Source organism: Ooceraea biroi, chromosome 3 (genome assembly GCF_003672135.1).
Source record: "Ooceraea biroi isolate clonal line C1 chromosome 3, Obir_v5.4, whole genome shotgun sequence".
Lineage (NCBI taxonomy): Eukaryota > Metazoa > Arthropoda > Insecta > Hymenoptera > Formicidae > Ooceraea > Ooceraea biroi.
The window spans coordinates 9481711-9500447 of NC_039508.1; the positions used below are offsets into that span (position 1 = coordinate 9481711).

At 35.2% G+C, this 18737-nt stretch overlaps 1 protein-coding gene across 1 annotated transcript in view; it reads right to left on the bottom strand.

The window, feature by feature from the left end:
* The window catches only part of LOC105276843 (lachesin), a 215377-nt gene that overhangs the window by 11862 nt on the left and 184778 nt on the right, over positions 1–18737 (bottom strand). The window contains exons 8-9 of the mRNA XM_020030888.2: positions 4714–4770; positions 4421–4507 (exon numbers count right to left, since the gene is read on the bottom strand). Of these exons, the coding sequence (XP_019886447.1) occupies positions 4421–4507; positions 4714–4770 (144 nt within the window). The remainder of the gene's footprint in view (positions 1–4420; positions 4508–4713; positions 4771–18737) is intronic.

Sequence of the window (18737 nt, forward strand, 5' to 3'; positions counted from 1 at the left end):
AATTTCCTATCACGAATTACGCAATGCAAGTTACGAGGAAAGTAGACTGTTGCTAACAGTAAGATAGTTGCAGGATCATTGACATTAGTCTGTTATCAAATTTGCACATGAATAAAATATTCGTCAAAAAATATTTTTGACATTATTTTATTTAAATATTTTCAGCATCTTTCTCTTTTAATACTTTTGCTTCTACTTCCATTATATTTTAAAAGATTATATTTATTTAGATTTATTTAGATTTTTATGATGTTGTTAAGTGAGAAATAATTAATAAAAGTGCTATATATAATCCATCTGGTACTCATTGTAACAATAAACAATGATTTTTGTTATGTTTGAAAAATCGTTGTTTTCAAAGCTCAAATATGTTTTATTTAGCATGTGTGAAAAATATAAATGTATTAATATCTTATGTTATATTGTAACATTTACAAGCCAACCCACTTTTCTGTAATGTACTATAATATAATACGTAAACAGCATTATACATCTTACAGAAAGTTAAGATACACCCTGCTGTGCTTAGGTATTCTCCAGATTGCCGCAAATCACTATGTGCAAATAAAGCCTGTTTATGCTTGCGTTTCCGTAATGCGGAAGGAAACCCCGGCAAACCTTCCATTTAATATCCATATTCTTGAATTTTCAATGATACGATAGCAAGAAGCAACGGGACGAATAAGCGGAATCATTGTTTGAAAAGAACGTTCTACAAAGAGGTGGCAAAACAGTGAGGCAAGGATTCGAGATAAATTATCTGAGAAAGGATGTATTGCGAAGTAAAGGAAGAAGTTAGAAGAGTCGTAAGAAACATAGCATTGTAAGAAGAGATATTGATAGCATCTATTAGACGTATACAAAAGTTTGTCTTTTCTCTGCAGTATTCTAGTATTATTATTTAAACTTCAAATAAATTCTCCCTTTACGTTTTTGAAGATTTGGCATCAAAGTTTGTAAAACGTCATGTGGTATGAATTAATGATAAACATAATTTCAAGAAAATGCGATGAAAAGCTATATACATGCTTTTTGTATTCAGCGAACCATTTTGGACTTGAAAGTTTTATCGCACGCGGTAGATTCATCCAGTTTGGTGCCTTCGAATTACCACTTATTCCAATCGATGCAATACTTTTTAACTGGATAACACTTTCGAGATGTGCATTGAGAGGAAAAAAGCTTTTTTCGCAAGGAAATGCGAACTTTACCCAAGAGATAGCAGGAAATCGTGGAAAACGAAGACAAATATTTTCATTACTGAATTGCATGTATTATGCACTTTAAGTGAAAATGTGTAAACGAATGATTAAAACTTTTGCATATACATAATACCTATATCAAAAAAGTCAAATAAACGTATTAAAAAATGATGATAAATCGCATATAAAAATTAAGTATTTAACAAACAAGAGAAATGTAATAGAAATATAGCAAAAAGGGGAAGAAGGGGAAAGAACAGATACGAGAAAGATGGCAGACGAAGAAGAGGGTGGGAGAGGGAAGGGACGTGGAGGAAGAGGCAGACACGCGATGAGAGCAAACATTAATGCCATCTTGCAGATCGCAGATGTTGCACCAATTACAAGCCTCATCCTTCCTTCCTTCGCATCCCTTTCCTTCCCTTTCCTTCCCTTCCTTCCGGTCGCATATAGAATAGGAGAAACAAGGAGACACAGGCCTTATCCAAACCTGCCGCACCGTTTCCTTTTCCGGAATTTCTTCTCTAGAAACTTTAGCTGGTCGCCTCTTTTCGTGTCATCTCTACCTTCCACTCCTACTCTCCCCCTCTCTCTTAAAGTTACATCAGTTATACGTAAAAGAAAGGGGTGGCAAGGTAAGACACGGGGAGGTAGCCCAATGAGACACGAATTTCCGATTAAATTTAGTGTACGGAGGCGCGAAAGGGTGCTAGAGCCGTGCGTCACACTGTTTCAGATGATGGAGCAAAGAGAAAGATAAAGAAGAAGATAAAGAGCAGAGGAGGAGGAGGAGGGAGAAGTAAGGACAGAAGTGGAGAACACGGGCTACACCGACGGCTGATATTATTCTTGGGTCTTCCTCGCTGGAGCATTATTAGTTCCGGCGTGTTAGCATACATGAAATATTGATGTTACAGGGATCTCTTCTGCCTTAGTCAATTCTGTTCTTGACTCTCTCCTTCTCTCTCCCTCCTATCTCTTTCTCTGTCTTCCTCTCTTTTGTCTGTTCGCTCGCTTCGTCTCTTTCCAATTTTTATTCATCTATTCTTTTCACTTTTTTATTGTCATCTATTGCTCATGTGTTTCCATTACTTCAATTGCCTCCTCTCTGGCTATTTTTACATTCAATCTTAATGTTTTTGTCTAGAATTTATTATTTTTCTTTTATCATGCGTTTTGTCAATTAGTTTTTTGACTTGTTAAATAAATGCTGGATTCGCAGCAGTGTGCAATATCACGATTATATTGAATTATATTAAATTATATTGAATTTTTCATTTATATTTAATTTATTCAATTCAGTCTATATTCAATTCCTAATTTCAATTATCTGGTCGCAGACCATTTCTTCCAACTTTACTAAATACTAAATACTAAAACTTATATATATATATCGTCTATAGTTGTTGGTCATAACGTTTTCTTCATTATTGTTGTGTCAATCAAGCTTTAAGCTTTTTATATGGAATTGCTTCTGTCATCCGCCCTACGATATTCGGTTTCCAATAGGGCATTTTAATTTCTAAGAATCTCAACAAATGAAAATATCACCTGTTAAGATTCTTAGAAAACAGTCTCCTATTAGACGTCAGATATCACATATTGGACGACGCAGACAACTCGAGTTCAATATTATCTTCTTCTCGAAAAAAAAGAAATAATAAGAGCTGATGTGATAGTATAGTACACACAAAGCGTTACGTAACTTTTTCCATGTAACTGTTCTGTGACTTTAATTGATTAGATATTACTTATTCATATAATGTTAAATAATACTTTTGGGTTGTAACATATATTCATTTGGTTTCTTTAGTGTTTCTATCAATATATTATTATATTTAAAAACACTATATAAGAAAACGAAATGAATATATGTTACAATCCAATATATTAGATATAATATTTTAATTTATTAGATAAATAATTTTTCTTGATTCAATGTCACCAATGTCGGACGTCATAATCGCTGTGGATAAAATGCACATTGCATGCAAATATTTCAATTTATTTATAAGTCGGTCAGGAACATATAACAACAAAGAACAAGAATAAAAGAAACTAAAAGGATAATTATAGAGCAAAAATTTATAGATTAATATAATGCTACACACGTCTGTTGACTTTGATATTTTTAATAAGTAATAATACAATAGTAATAATAATGAGAGAAAGATTCATATTTAAAATTCCAATTATTATCATGGTACAGATTTTCATAATCTTCTTTTGATCAGTCAGAGAACTTAAAGCCGACTGCTTACTCTTCTTTAAACTGCTTTAAAGCCGCGATTGATTCCCGGAATATCCGGTTGAGTCCCCTGACTCTAGTTAACATTGAAGCTAATCACCAAAGATTCAAAGTATCCTACAAGAAAGACCAATTATGGAGTAGCATTTAGTCATTCGTTCGATCAAACTGAATATATAAATTTATTAACAATTTAAAACTTTTCCTCAAATTATACAATATGATAGATGTATTGAAAATATTTCTCATACATTTATCAACATTTTTAATGATAATGATAACAGCATTATATGGATATAATATATTAGCTAAATATTATCTTCATATTGTTGCTTGTGCATTAATATCGTTTCGAGCGTATGAATAAATAAATAAAAATGCACAAATACATTTAATATTTAATTAACTGCACATATTGTTGTATCGTAATATTACAGATAGAAATTCAAACATGGAAGATTACGGGAATTTCTTTTTAACGAAAAAATAATTTTGATTGCGATATGCAAAGCCTGTGTATGATTAATGATTCAATTTATATTAATATTCATCCACTGCTCTTTCGTACTTGGGAAATATTCAGTCTAATGTTCTCCTTTCTTCGCTTCGGACATTATGCCATTTCTAAATTCTCTGTTTCGCTATTTGCGCCTTGTGTTCTCAAATGTGTTTCGTGAGTAAGATTAGAATGATTGATGCGTTATCCGCGAATAGCGATCAGAACCCGTATATATAGAGAATATTTTACTCAAATTAAATATATCTCTGGTAAGTGTGCGTGTATGTATATGTGTGCTTTTTATATACTTGCTTATATACTTACATGATAACGATAATTATAAATATATAAATAATGATATATATTATAAATAAATAAATACATAAAAACCGATAAAAAGGTCCGAAATATTATTGTATTATGCACACTAGTATTATGCAGAGAAAATATGTATTGCTTGGAATATTTTACCTGTTTTGGCGTTCTTTTCATTATGAATTGTCAGCGAACTGGGATTTCCGTAAACAGAGTTATTCATTTCCGCCATGAGCTCCCAGTCTGCGGAAATAAAAAAAACGTAGGAATTTAAACCTAAATTATTACAGATAGATAATATGGAATATATGGAATATACATATAACTGAAATCAAGCACATCGAATTTTATGGCAATAGTGGTTTCTCAAAGTCTATCATAATTTTTGTATTTATGTTGTAATTTATGTTGTGCGAATATGATAGAGCAGAAAGCATTTGTAAACTAACCTTTCTTGGGAATCTCCGTGGTAGATGGACTAGGACTAGTACTTGGCGGCGCAGACACTGCAACAAAACAGATTTTTATTTTTAATAAAAAAGATCAAATCAAATGTTATAAAAATGGTATGAAAACCTATATGTATAAAATTCCAACAAAATTTATTTCATAATTCTCTATCAAAATGATCGATACATTTTTCTTGTTGATGAAAATTACTCTTACAAAAGCCAATTATTTTATTTATTCCTTTAGTTATTATCTTACAATTTAATTGTTTTAGTGACAATTTATTTCCTTTTCTTTCTATTAATAATTTGTTTATAAAGAAAGGATAAATGTTAAAATTAAGGACGATCTCACTGATTTTAATGACGTTGATATGTCACAGAAGTCAAGAACATGGCTTTGACCAACTTGCAAAAGTTTTAGCCTATATTACACCATTATATTACACATTATTATTACATAGTTATGAACAATCAATAAGTTCACTCCTAATTTTAACATTTACCAAAAAAAGGATCATAGGAAACAAAGACCCGAAAATCTTTCATTTAAAAATATAAAAAACATGAAATTTAAATAATTTTAAATATACCAAATACAATTTTTTTCGTAACATATAATTTTCAATGGCACAATCTCATGCAATTTGTTTAATGCTAACATTTCACGGCCGATAGATATTTTTCACAAATGTATCGCGATGATTAAAATATATTATTTATCATTTTATATTTTTCCCAAACATAATTTGAAGTAGCGCATTGATCCGATCTTTATTTAATATATTGACCTGATAATATTTAAGAGAAGCACTTAAGAAGAATTTAAGAAATGGGTGTACAAAGAACGATTCCCTGACGCAGTTGTGCCTTTTTCTCTTTCCTCGTACTTTCAGTTTAATTGATTAATGGGTAACCTGTCAACTGGCCAAGATGAGTTAACTTGTCATTTGGAGAAACCTCTAATTTATCAAATATTAATTTTTAATTAAGTAATTAATTGTTTATAAATAATATAAAATTAATAAAAATCAACATAAAATATTAAAAACCGTTTATTTATTAATCTAGGAACACATGTGTCTTTAATTTATTATATTATTATATTGATATCAGAAATAAAAATGGAAATATACTTTGCACTTGCTATGGTCAAGATGAGTAAACTTGTCTCTTTTCAGATCCTTTCAATAATAGGTTGTTTTTATTTTTACCACCAATAAATATCCTAGTTTATAAGTTAAAACATTTTGTGCAATTCGCTGTGTTAAAGAAATATTTGCACAAAAGAAGAATGGAATAATAAAGTGAAAATACAAAACTGCGATTAATTATTTGCTAGCTATCAATGAAAGTTTTAATATTTTCACTAAACAGAGAAAATGACATAAAAAAGCTAATCGTAGCAAACGTAATGCAAATACTATGTAATACAAAAAATGTAATTACTTAATTGTTATTTATGATTTCAGTAACAGAGAACGAGAACGTCAGGGTAGAGAGCATTATAAATATTAGAAAATTGTTATAAATATATAATTATAGCGGAAAAATGTTTCAAACTCACGATGAAATATGATATAAAAAAATGATATAAAAAAAAGTAAACGTATTTCTTTGTGAGAGGTCAATAGATCCTACGTACAAATCAAAAGTTAAAATATTCGGCATGTAAAATAACTGCTCATAATAACTATAATGCATTATCGTAATCACAGAATTAATATATTAAACATTACGCCGAGATACTTTTACGTGATCAGTTAAAACACCTTTGCCTAACCTTTTCTAAATTGGACAACTTCGTACTGCGAGCTGTTATGGATCGCGCCACCTGTTACTAACTTCACCCCGGTACGTATTAGCCGCCGTGACGTTGGCCAAGCCGGCCAAATTCTACATCATATTTTACTCCGGTTACCGGTACGTACTACCAACATCCATGCCTTCCTCCTTTACTCGTGCTTCCATGTAACTTTAAGGGGATGTGTGTGTGTGTGCGCGCGCGCGCGCGCGCGCGAATACGCATACAGACACGTGATAACGGATAATTATTCGCGCGTAATCCCATCATTTGCCCTTAGCGAATTTGTCGTCGATCTGATTTACGTTCAATGTTGCGGAGTGTGATTCTACATGGTTGTTTCAGAAGACAAGGTAAACTAGATGAAGACTGATACACAATATTGTTGCGACTCTTTTAATTGTGTATTTACATGACAAATTATTCTATTATAAAATGATTTATTTTAATTATTTTATTATAATGTTATAAAATATTACAAAAGTTATTTTACTAATTATAAATTATAATAATTATAGAGATGATTGTTCTTACTTCACTAAAGGTTCTGTTGTAAGTTTCAAGCTGAATAGGCAGGTTAGAACCTTGGTCGACGCAGTTATCGCTGCGTACTTCTACGGCTTGTTCTGTTCCAACTTGCCCGTTTAGCTGGAAAGTTATCCTTATTATTGTAAATAGCGTCGCGTTCATTGCTGTTATAATTTTATTATTATTATTATTATTTATTAATATTATTTCTATGTTAATCCTATTATTAGAGAAATTACTTCAATTATATTGTAGTTCGATCTATTTTCATTTTTCAATATAACATTATTTTATATTATTGTAAACATTGCTGTAAACGTTACCAAGTTTAGAAGCTTTTCATGGTTTCTGAAATTTTAATCAGTTTTCTTTTTTTTATACAAATTAAATAATGAAATAAAAATATTTAATGAAAACTATGTTCAAATGTATTGAGTCGTCCGGAAAGTTCGTGCCGATTTTTAATAGATGGCGTTGGAACATGTCTGAATATATCAATGTTATTGAAAACATACGATTTATATACATATACTTAAAGGTGACATTTCAACGCATCTTTAGGAAAAAAGTTGTTTGAGATAAATTGATTCGTGTCAGTTTTGTACTCTTTTGAAGATGGAAGAAAACAAAGAACATTTTAGACACTTGATGCTTTTCTATTACCGGAAAGGCAAAAATGCCTCACAAGCAACAAATTCGATATGTTCTGTTTACGAAGAAGGCGCTTTAGCTGAAAGAACCGTACGTAAGTGGTTCGCTAAGTTTAGAGCTGGTGATTTTAACCTTAAAGACCAAGAATGCTCGGGCAGACCCTCTACTACTGATGATGACCAAATCAAGACACTGATCGAGAATAACCCGCGCTACACGACACGTGAATTAGCAGAGATACTGAAAATATCGAAAACCACTGTCCACGATCATGTAGTGGAGCTTGGTTACGTAAGTCGCTATTATGTATGGGTTCCGCATAATTTGACCGAAAAAATTTAATGGATCGCATTTCCATCTGCGACTCGCTGTACAAGCGCAACAAAAACGTACCATTTTTGAAGCAATTAGTGACGGGTGACGAAAAATGGATCATTTACAACAATGTAGAACGAAAAAAATCCTGGGGTAAGCGAAATGAACCAGCATTAACCACTCCGAAAGCCGGTCTTCATCCAAAAAAAGTCATGCTCTGTGTCTGGTGGGATTGGAAAGGAATCCTATATTATGAGCTCCTACCACACAACCAAACGATAAATGCAGATAAGTACTGCTCGCAACTGGACGAATTAAAGACAGCGATTCAGGAAAAACGTCCAGAATTAGCTAATAGGAAGGGCGTCGTGTTCCATCAGGACAATGCCAGACCTCATGTTTCTTTGACTACCCGACAAAAATTGTTGGAGTTTGGCTGGGATGTGCTACCTCACCCACCGTATTCACCAGACATTGCACCTTCAGACTTTCACTTATTTAGGTCTTTGCAAAATTCTCTTAGCGGCAAGAACTTCAACTCTTTGATCGACATAAAAAACCACCTTGAGGAGTTTTTCGCCGAGAAACCTAAGAAGTTCTGGGAGAATGGAATCTTCCAGTTGCGTGAAAGATGGACAAAGGTTGTGAAACAAAACGGTGCATACATAAGTCAATAAATATTTATCGACATAAAAAAATGTTGCCTTTGAATTTTCCTTCAAAATCGACACGAACTTTCCGGACGACCCAATATTTGAATTCAAGCGTACTAATTATATAGGATATTTTTCCGGATAAAAATGTCGAAACTTCGGGAGCGTGTAAGGAATCGATAAACTAAGAAAACAGGTTTAAAAATTTTTCGTTTTGCTTCGTTTTCGAAAAAAATTGCAAACAAAACAAAAAAAGATATTTTTATCATAAAACGTAAAACATAAAATAAAATTATTAGGTTTATAACAAAAGCTGTAGAACATAAAATTGAGAAAAAAGAGTGAATTAGGATCCTTCTGAAGATTAAAAGATTGCGTAAATAAATATATGACAACGCGGGATTATTGCACCCTCTCTACTTTAGTTTGTTTACATTCCTGTCCTCTTATGAATTAGTCAGTTAGTCATCAGAAGCCTGTCAGTGCTGGCTACAATGCTTGCGTTGCTGCAAGTAGTTAACATTTTGAACAATCGCTTCATTAAGTAACACATGACTAAGTAAGTTTCGATAAATAAGTATAACGAAATAAACACAAGTGTAAAATGTAAAATGTAAGTGTAAAATGAAAACATTGCTTTTGTTTCTTCCCGATTTTCTCCAAAGCGAAGCCAAACCGAGCAAATCTTTAAAGAACTTTTTCTCTTTATCGATATTCTATACGCTCTCGAAATTCATTTCGAGACATTTAAATTCAGGACATCCTGTATATATTAGGAGTGTGATTTAGTTTTGAGGGTTTTGCAACAGATGGCTGTAGTGTCAGTTTGTTCCAATAGCTGTTTCCGATAACTGTTGTCTCTTACAGTGTTGACATTATCCATGACATTTAGTAGCATTATAGCAAGTGGAAACTTATGGTGATTCTGCCCCATCAATTAAGACGTGTGAATACTGGTTTAGACGCTTTAAAAGTGGTGATACTGATGTGAAGGACAAAGAACGCTCGGGACAACCAAGAAAGCTTGAAAATGCAGATTTGCAAACATTATGCACGAAAATCCAACACGATCCACTTCAGAACTTGCCAGAGCATTAAGTGTTGATCGTACAACAGTTAGCAAACATTTACATGAAATGGGAAAAATTCAGAAAGAAGGGAAATGGGTTCGACATGAATTATCGGAAAGTGCCATTTGAACATTTGCATTTCGTTGATCGCCAGGCAAAAAAAGAAGAGTCTTTTGTCTCGGATTGTTACTGGGGATGAAAAGTGGATCTATTTTGATAATCCGAAACGCAGAAAATCATGGGTGGATCCAGGCGAACCATCAACATCCACTCCGAGACGCAATATTCACGGTTCAAAAGTAATGCTTTGTATTTGGTGGGATAGTGTACTATGAGCTGTTAAATCCGCACGAGACTGTCACGACTGATCGTTATCGACACCAATTGTACAAGTTGAAGCAAGCATTGGACCAAAAACGACCAGCAATTGCGAGTAAACGACGGAAAGTGATTCTTCTTCGTGACAACGCTCGACCTGACGTTGCGTTATCAGTGAAAGAAACACTATTAGAGCTCGAATGGGAAGTCTTACCGCACCCCGCGTATTCTCCGGACATTGCTCCATGCGATTATTATTTGTTCCGGTCGATGCAACACGCTTTAGAGGATACACACTTTCATAATTTCGAAGAAGTGCGAAAATTCGTCGACGAATGGATCAACTGAAAAGAAGAGTGATTTTATAGTGGTGGAATCCATCTGTTGCCAGAAAGATGGGAAAAAGTTATAGAAAACGAAGGAAAATATTTTGATTAAGGTATTCATTCATTATCATATTTAAATACATGCGTTTTTGAGCAAAAAAACCCTCAAAACGAAATCACACCCCTAATACAATATGAATAGAACAAAAAGAATTGAGAAAAAACTTTTGGACAAAAAAGCATCTTCTCAATCCAAGTCGTAAATTAAATATCAGTGATGAAATCAAACTCGCATATTTTGTAAAATCATACATGCACGAGTGTTGCATACGCCACTTTCTAGCGTAATAGCCTTTCTAGCCTGCACACGGGAAATATAATATAAAGTTAGGCAACTGCGAAAAAAAAGAGAAATACGGTCACGAGTGATGCGTGTGCAGCAAAAGAGGTCATTGCTATTTGTCACGAGCATCTGAGCGATTACCAGTAGCCGGGCAATGGTGGGGGAACGCGATGCACACTGGGAAGGTACCTACGTTCTCCCCAAGGTAAATAGGATAGAATGACAAAGTATGCACCTCAGCAGACGTGTTTACACACGCGCACGTAATGCAAATATGTAGTCGCCGTCTTTTCTGTGCAAGATAATACCCAAATGACTTTCAACCCATTTTCCTCAGGAGTGCAATGTTTGCCGCAAAAATTACAACATGTCTATACAGTAGCTTCTATCTCCATCTTTACGTGCGCGAGAATGGGGATGTAAATGGCCATACAATTTCACCACTTGTAATCGCACCAATTAGCCTGTTCATTTATTTATGATTTAATACCCCCATTTCAATTGTAGTCTTTTTAAACATGGAATATTATTGGGAATTCCTGCGTCCCTACATACATAAAAATCGATATCTCAATATCTGATCCGACGAATCGCAAAAGTTAAAAATTGTGATTGTTTGTCGTCTCTCCCGTGGCACGGTTATGCGAGCAACAGCGAGCAATTACGAGAATATTATCCAGTTTTATAGATATAAATATTGCACGCGCGGATGAAATTCATTTATCATTTTTGCAAGTCACTGATGGAAGGCAGAAAGATTAAAGCTGAGAGCGCAATGAGGAAAAAGCGAGATAGCAGAAGAAAGTGAGAAAGGGACGAAGGAAAGGAGAGGCGAAGAGGATCGGTAAGAGGGAAAGAGAGAAAGTAAGGCAGCGACTTTTCACCTTTGATTTATAGCAGTAACTTTTATTTTTCTCAGGAGATATTAAAACCCGTTGTCCTGACCATTTAGCTTCACTGAGCTGATTGATGATTGAACGAGTTAACGCGCCGGCATCCGTCGACGAATCAACTCTTTCATTATGCCCAATTAATATGGCCGTGTATCTTCACTGCGTTGGAGCTCAGAAATACTCAATTCAATTACCACTTGATTATAATTTCAATAATAGAATGATTGCATAGAATGGCAATAATTTTGATGCGATTGTTCGCGTTGATCAAAAAGTATAAAAGTGTACCATGAAAAACTTATTGCGTTAAATTGTGAAATTAAGCAAAATTTTGTAACATGCAATTTTCTAAAGAAAAAAAATGTAAATGTATTTACTTTGTAAAATTTATTTTTTTACAAAAATTCATCTTTTTTCATCTCCCAGTTTTTATAATAATCCTAGAAAAGGAAAAAGCGTCTCGATTCTCATTGTTAATAAGCAAACAGGACTTATTACGAGCATGAAGCATCTCAATTAGTCTAACAGCATCATCCCTTTTCACCCGTACGTTATTATTAACGCGTTCCGTTTCTCTCTTGGCTAAGTTTTTCCTCTTATTCTGTCTGTCATTCAATATCTCCTTCCATGATGCGTCTGTAACGAGTACGCAAGATGTGTTGAGATATTATCCAACGTAAATCTTATACATTGTTATTATATATAACATAGTACATGTGAATTTTAACATACATATAACCAGAAAAATAAATAATCTATAATATATAACAAATATACTGAAATGTATAATAAAAAAATTTAGTTGAGAAATCAAAATGTATAGTAATAAATATAAAATATGTTAAAAATTTGGAAATTAAATAGTAATAATTTAAAGAGTTTTCAACAAAATTAGAAACTTTATATGTAACTTTATACGTACATGTAACATGATTTAACACATCAACTATCTCGAAATCATCAAAATACTTTCCAAATATGTATTTTCTGTTTTTAAATAATTTAAAAATTATTTCTTTTTACCAAAATGTCAATGTGAAATGTATCCCAATAATTCTTTCTTGCTTTGTATCTATTTTCCACAAGTATAGTTTTTCTAAAAGTTAAATATTTTTAATTGTTTATTCATCAAAGATGATCAATTTCGTAACATTATTATGATGGAAAAATCATTTCCAAGTCGGCAAATAAAATTGATATGTCCGATGATTTTGCAACACCCTCTACTCATTTGTATTTGTAGGATATTGCATATTTTTTATCACATGTTACAGTGTGCATCGTAATGAAGCTACGCGTGGAATGGATTGTAGATGAATGATCGTATGTGGGCGCACATTAGGGTCGGTTCGAGACGCCACCAATCGTCAATGCTGCCATTATTGCGGTCGAACCGCGATCATTAACTAAATCGACGACAGATCCATAGGAAATAATTTGCCGTAGGCGTCATCGAATCTCGGTGCGGCAGGGCAAGCAGGAAATTGCTAGCTTCGTTGGGGGTTACGATCGTAACCCAATTCTGTGAAACAATAGCCGGGCAGCGGCGCTTTTGTCAGCAGCCTGCCGTACTGTCGCCGTACACGTCTGTAATTACTCGTGACGAAATCCCTCACTAACATATCGATCGAAGACGGTCGAGCGTTTGATCTAATTAGCGATAGGGCCAGATACACAGGTCATATTAATACCCCAGTGGTGCATTTTCACCCATCGACCCTTGCCACTTTCACCGACGTGGAGTCAAAGCCCTCTTTGATAATTACCACCGTACGGTTCGTCACATTAACACGTCCTGTAACGCATCGATCCATTAACTGGATGCCAACCGGGCGAGTCTCAAGGCGGATGTTGCGACGATCCGCACTGATATCCTGTGGGATTACCGAGTCACTGCTTGGGAAAGTTGGCTTTCTCCCGACGTGTGTTGTCGCGTGCAATGCCCCGCGTCCCATATGTGACAAAGAAGCGGAAAAAGTTTCATCCGAGCATTTTCTTTTGACAGATCTGTTGACTCGACGGTGGTCTCTCGGTGGGTTTCTCTCTTTGCTTCCTCCCTCTGTGAAATTCTTTCGTGACAGGCTTCGCTCCGCGTCCGGTCTCCGAGCTTCTGGCAAATAGATCCCTTAACGATCAGACCGACGCTCGCTAACATACATAGTTATGATTTTATCGGCCCGTTTGCCTTTGTCCGCGATTAGACTTCCAAACGGCGATCTCGATCAAGTGTCCGCTTCGGAAGACATTTCCTCACGAGGCGGTGAGGTCGTCGGGAAACGACGAGGGCGTGGATGCGCGCGGTTAAGGGTAGCTGAAACAGCTTATAGGTGCCGGCAAACGGGAAGATGGGGAGCGAGAAGGACAGATCGTAGACAGGACGAGGAGAGGTGGGGAATTAGTATGCGGAGGCTGTCACGGCGCCATCCCCCCGGCTGCGGCGCCTTCCTCTGCACCTTTTGCCCGACCCTGAACCACCCGGGCTAGACCGTTAATTTTCCATCCCGTGACTCCAATCAATCTTACCGCCGTCAGCGAGTCTCCCTTATGGCGATATCCCGTGGCCCTTTCTCTCTCCTTCATCTCTCGATACGTTACCGTCTGCCACCTCGGATCTCGATCGCTGTCACTTCCGGTTTCCCGATTTCAGCGCGCCACTACTAAATACTCGACAGTATGCCGCCGTTTGTCCAGCGGGCTTATGCAAATGGCGTAAGTGCAATCATGGTATTCCTTATTGTACAAAAGAATAATTTTGCGACAATTTCTTGTAGAGTATTTATTTCAAGTGATGGCGACGGTTTTAAATGTCTCTGTAGTCATTAGTACTATAAATAATTTACGTAGCTACATCTATATTTTTATATTTTATAGCATTGGCATGTTGTAATTTTCCCTCTTTTTCTCGAAAGATTAATAAAATAAAACTACAAACATGGAGATGAATAAATAAATAACGATGCACTATATATATTAAACGAGAGAAAATGAAAAAAGGAATAAAAAATACGTTCAAAGTAAATAGTATCTCTAATTTCGAATTTATATGAAGAATTGCTTATTTAGGAAATGTGTGCGTCGCGCACATATCCTTAACAATTATTTCTATATTTATGCCACGCATAATATTTAACGTAAAAAATATTTCTGCTCACTTTAATTTGAATAGACTTGGGATAATAGCACAAAGATCGAAAAAATTCAGCCATTTTAGGTTCTTTCTCGATTTTTTAATTAGAGGATATTTTTATCACGATATTTCCGTATATACGCATTGTTACACACACGCGCGCGCGCACACACACGGAACCATTTCCTTAAAACAAATGAGATTTGATTAAGAGAGGAACAACTTTCGTTATTGCAGCTAAGCAAACATTCTCCAAGTAACAACTAACAAGAGCCTTCCTTCTACGAAACATCAAGGATATTATTATAGTTTGAATTTCCTATCCATATTACCTGCTTTCGACACCAGCCTCAGGGCTGATTCTGTCGTGGATGAAGATTCACACGACACGTTGCGTAATTGGCAAATGTAGAAACGGAATACTGGCGTCAGTAGAGCACGTTGGTCGAATGGCTGATTCGACTATTGGATTGCGACTTATTCTAATTCTAATGAATGAAGCTTCAATAGTTGACATCTCTTTAATTGTCATACGAACCGAAAACTCGGCAATGTTTAAAATCGTGCCTATAAAATATAAATTAGGCATAAATTATCCGTTAATAATCGCAAATAAACAAAAAACTAAAAAGTAAGAAATAAAGTGAAAATTAATCATTCAACGCGCGTTGTACTTCGAAATTCGCGAAGAAATTTTGAAGCAAACAAGTCGCCATAGTCTCGGAGCTTCTCAAGTCTATGGAAAAGTTATATTTTACGGCGAGGTGAAATTGCGTTGATATCGGAAACCGGCAAACCGCAAGGACGGATTTTGGATTCGGGCGAATTCATCGAACGAGAACTAACATTGGCTTTTTCTCGGAAGCATCGTCTCTGCGGATTTTATGGAAATATTTTCTCCTCCTTCGAGGATTTTCTTTTTAACGTGGGTTTCGTCTCTTCTCGGCTCTGTGTGTATGTGTATTCTCTCTTTTCGCGCGCGCGAGCGCAACCAATCCCTCTTTAATCGTATTACCGCGCACGTACTTGGATATATATTTTTATTCGCCCAACTGTTCGACACCGATTGAGACGGTTAGATCTTTTTATAATCTTTGCTGCGTTTCTTCTTCCGCTCACTTATTTTTGTCATTTATCATCGATAATTGAAAATCTCAGTCATTGATCAAGCGTCGAGGCTCCCTTGCAATGAATCTCTGATAATCAAATCAGTTTTGTATCATAGAATTGTTTCTTCATTTTGCTCTCATGAACAATGACGAGTAATAAGTTTTCATTATTTCATGATTTATTATATATAAATTATCATTTACTCCGTGAACGTTTCAGTTTACTTCATCAGCGAGAGAAGCAACCTGATATTGAAGAAACTCGACAAATTAGTGATAATCAACAGCACAAAAAAGCCTCCAATTTTTTATTACCATTGATTGTTTCGCGTATCTCCGGAAACCAAATGATTTTTGTATTTTTAAATTATTTCTTCATTCTGCTCTTACAAACAATCATGAGTAATGATTATCACTGACCATTTGTCTTGGCTTCTTGATTAGAGCTGCGTTTCTTGTCACTTTGATTCTGACGTTTCGTGAACGTTTCAGTCCATTTAATCAGCGACAGGAGTAGCCCGACACTGAAGAAATCCGGAAGCTAAATCAGACGATAATTAACAGCGCGAAAGCGTCAAATTTGAACCCGTTTTTTTTCAAAAACGTGACGTGACGAAACACATGAGAACCATTGGCAGTAGGGACAAAGTTAAAGCACATTAGTTTGTTTAAGAGACAGAAGCCGGAAGAAGGTGCAGTCTGCCCGGCAGCGACGTTACTGGCCGTTTGAGGAACGACTTTCGGAATCGACTTTCCTACCGGAGCGAAGAGAAGTTTGGCAATTTCCTTGGGCTAATCTGCTGGTCGGTCACCATTGAGATGCTGCAGGGTTACTATCACGAGAGAACTGGCTGAGAGAAAAAGAGAAAAAGAAAGATGTAGCGGCATCCAGTGGCTTGATCCATCGACCACGAACGCCGGGTGGTCCCATGAATTATACAAGCGACTCTCTATCACTCTTTCATTTGGTATCTCTTTCCCCAAGATATCCTCCTGCTCTCTTTTCCGCAAGGCCGGCGAAAGCAAACGAGAGGTCCGCTGAACGAACAGGCAAGCAGCAGGACTGAACAGGCGCAAGAGAGAGAAATAGGTGAGGCGGAACTCTTTTCACTGTCCGGAAACGGAAAGAGACGAACAGAGAATGCGTGCCGAAGTGATCCAAACTTCTCCTACACGTTGTCGCAACTGTCTCGTCACGACAACGAGTGACTGTCCAATAAAGGATGATAATTAAAGCTGACGCGGACGCCGACACTTTTTCTTTCATTATCTCTGACGCGTTCGTTGATGGAATGCGACTGATATGGAACATGGAAGGAATCCCTGGACTGATTGGTTTTTCTACTTGAAGCGGCCTTTATAGGTATTAACTTGATTTTGTGAGCTTTTTGCGATATAATATATTGGATGTGCAAATTAATTCGATGCTTTCTTGAAGAAATTGAGCTTTTATTATAAATAGATAATAAACATATCAATCTTTGATATATTCGCCATATTTTTCTCTATCTATTCAATAGCTGATAAATCCCCTCTTGAAAAAGGAAGTAAATAAAGTCTCAATTTCTTGAAAAAAAGCACCGAATTAATTTGCATATCTAATAAGTCGTCCCTTTCATGTTGCCACTGTTTCTTTTGCATTTATATCTCTACGAATACATTGTCGCATCATCTGTATAACATGGTATATCATTATACCACTTAATGGTAGTTTCTAAACTGTCTCTACTAGGTTTTGTGTTATGACAGAATGTGTAGGAAAGAGATTATGCGGTGCGAAGGAATATGAACCACAAAACTTTTTTGTGTAAATAATACAGTTTTCTTGAAAATTTTTAAACAAAGAAGTTTAATGACAACAAATATACGAAAACTATAAACATATTGGATAATAAATAGGTATGTAAGTGCATTAAATCAACACGTGCATTCGTGACAGATATAAATATAAATTCTTTAAAAAAGTACTATAACATTGTGCTTAAATTAAATAATCTCACTGTACAATCCCGGTAGATTAATTAACCGGGATAATTAGCAAAAATTATCTCAAAAATGAATAAAATTTGTGAACAAAATTAACATTGCACTTCTCTTTTTTGAGATATAAGCGTTAAATATTTAAAAACGCGCGAGAGATATCGTCGGGCACGATATTATAGTGAATTGAAAAGATGCTAATAGTATGCATGGTACTAAGTTTTATTTAAAAGCTTTTTCATAACATTATTTTAAGTATATTTTATTAAAGAATTTAGAGTAAAGAATTTTAGTAAAGAACATATTTTTCCAAAGTATATGAGATATTTCCAGCATCCTTTGCGATTGATATTTTCATACGGGGATCCCTGGTATTGATAAATAGTATCATTCATATCATTGTTTAGCTCTACGACTCAAAAATTCACTATTATATTTTCTTTTAAATTCTGGACTAACAAAAGAGTCGCAGAAGCTTCTAAAATTGTGTAAACTATGTATACTGAAACTATGAACCGTTGCAAAATATTCCAGTGATTTAAACGTTTTTGTGAAAACAGAGAGAATTGATCTAATGATCCACAACTGATTCGATCAAGAATAACTGTTTTCTTCGAATCTGTTGGAATTATCCACAAGGAATTCCTTTCTAAGAGTCAGACAACTAGACTAGTATTATTTGGATGTATTAACTCGTTTATTGACCAAGATTTGTCGGTTTGACCACAATACCCTGGTGCTGACAAGATACTTGATCGCTGCACAATAATACTTCGGCATACAGACCAAAGTTTGTATTATACAAAACTTTATAGTTGAAAAAGACGTCAGGCAACTTTATCATCCACCGTACTTGCTGGATTTTGCAATCTGTGACTTCTTCCTCCTCCTAAAACGCAATATACAG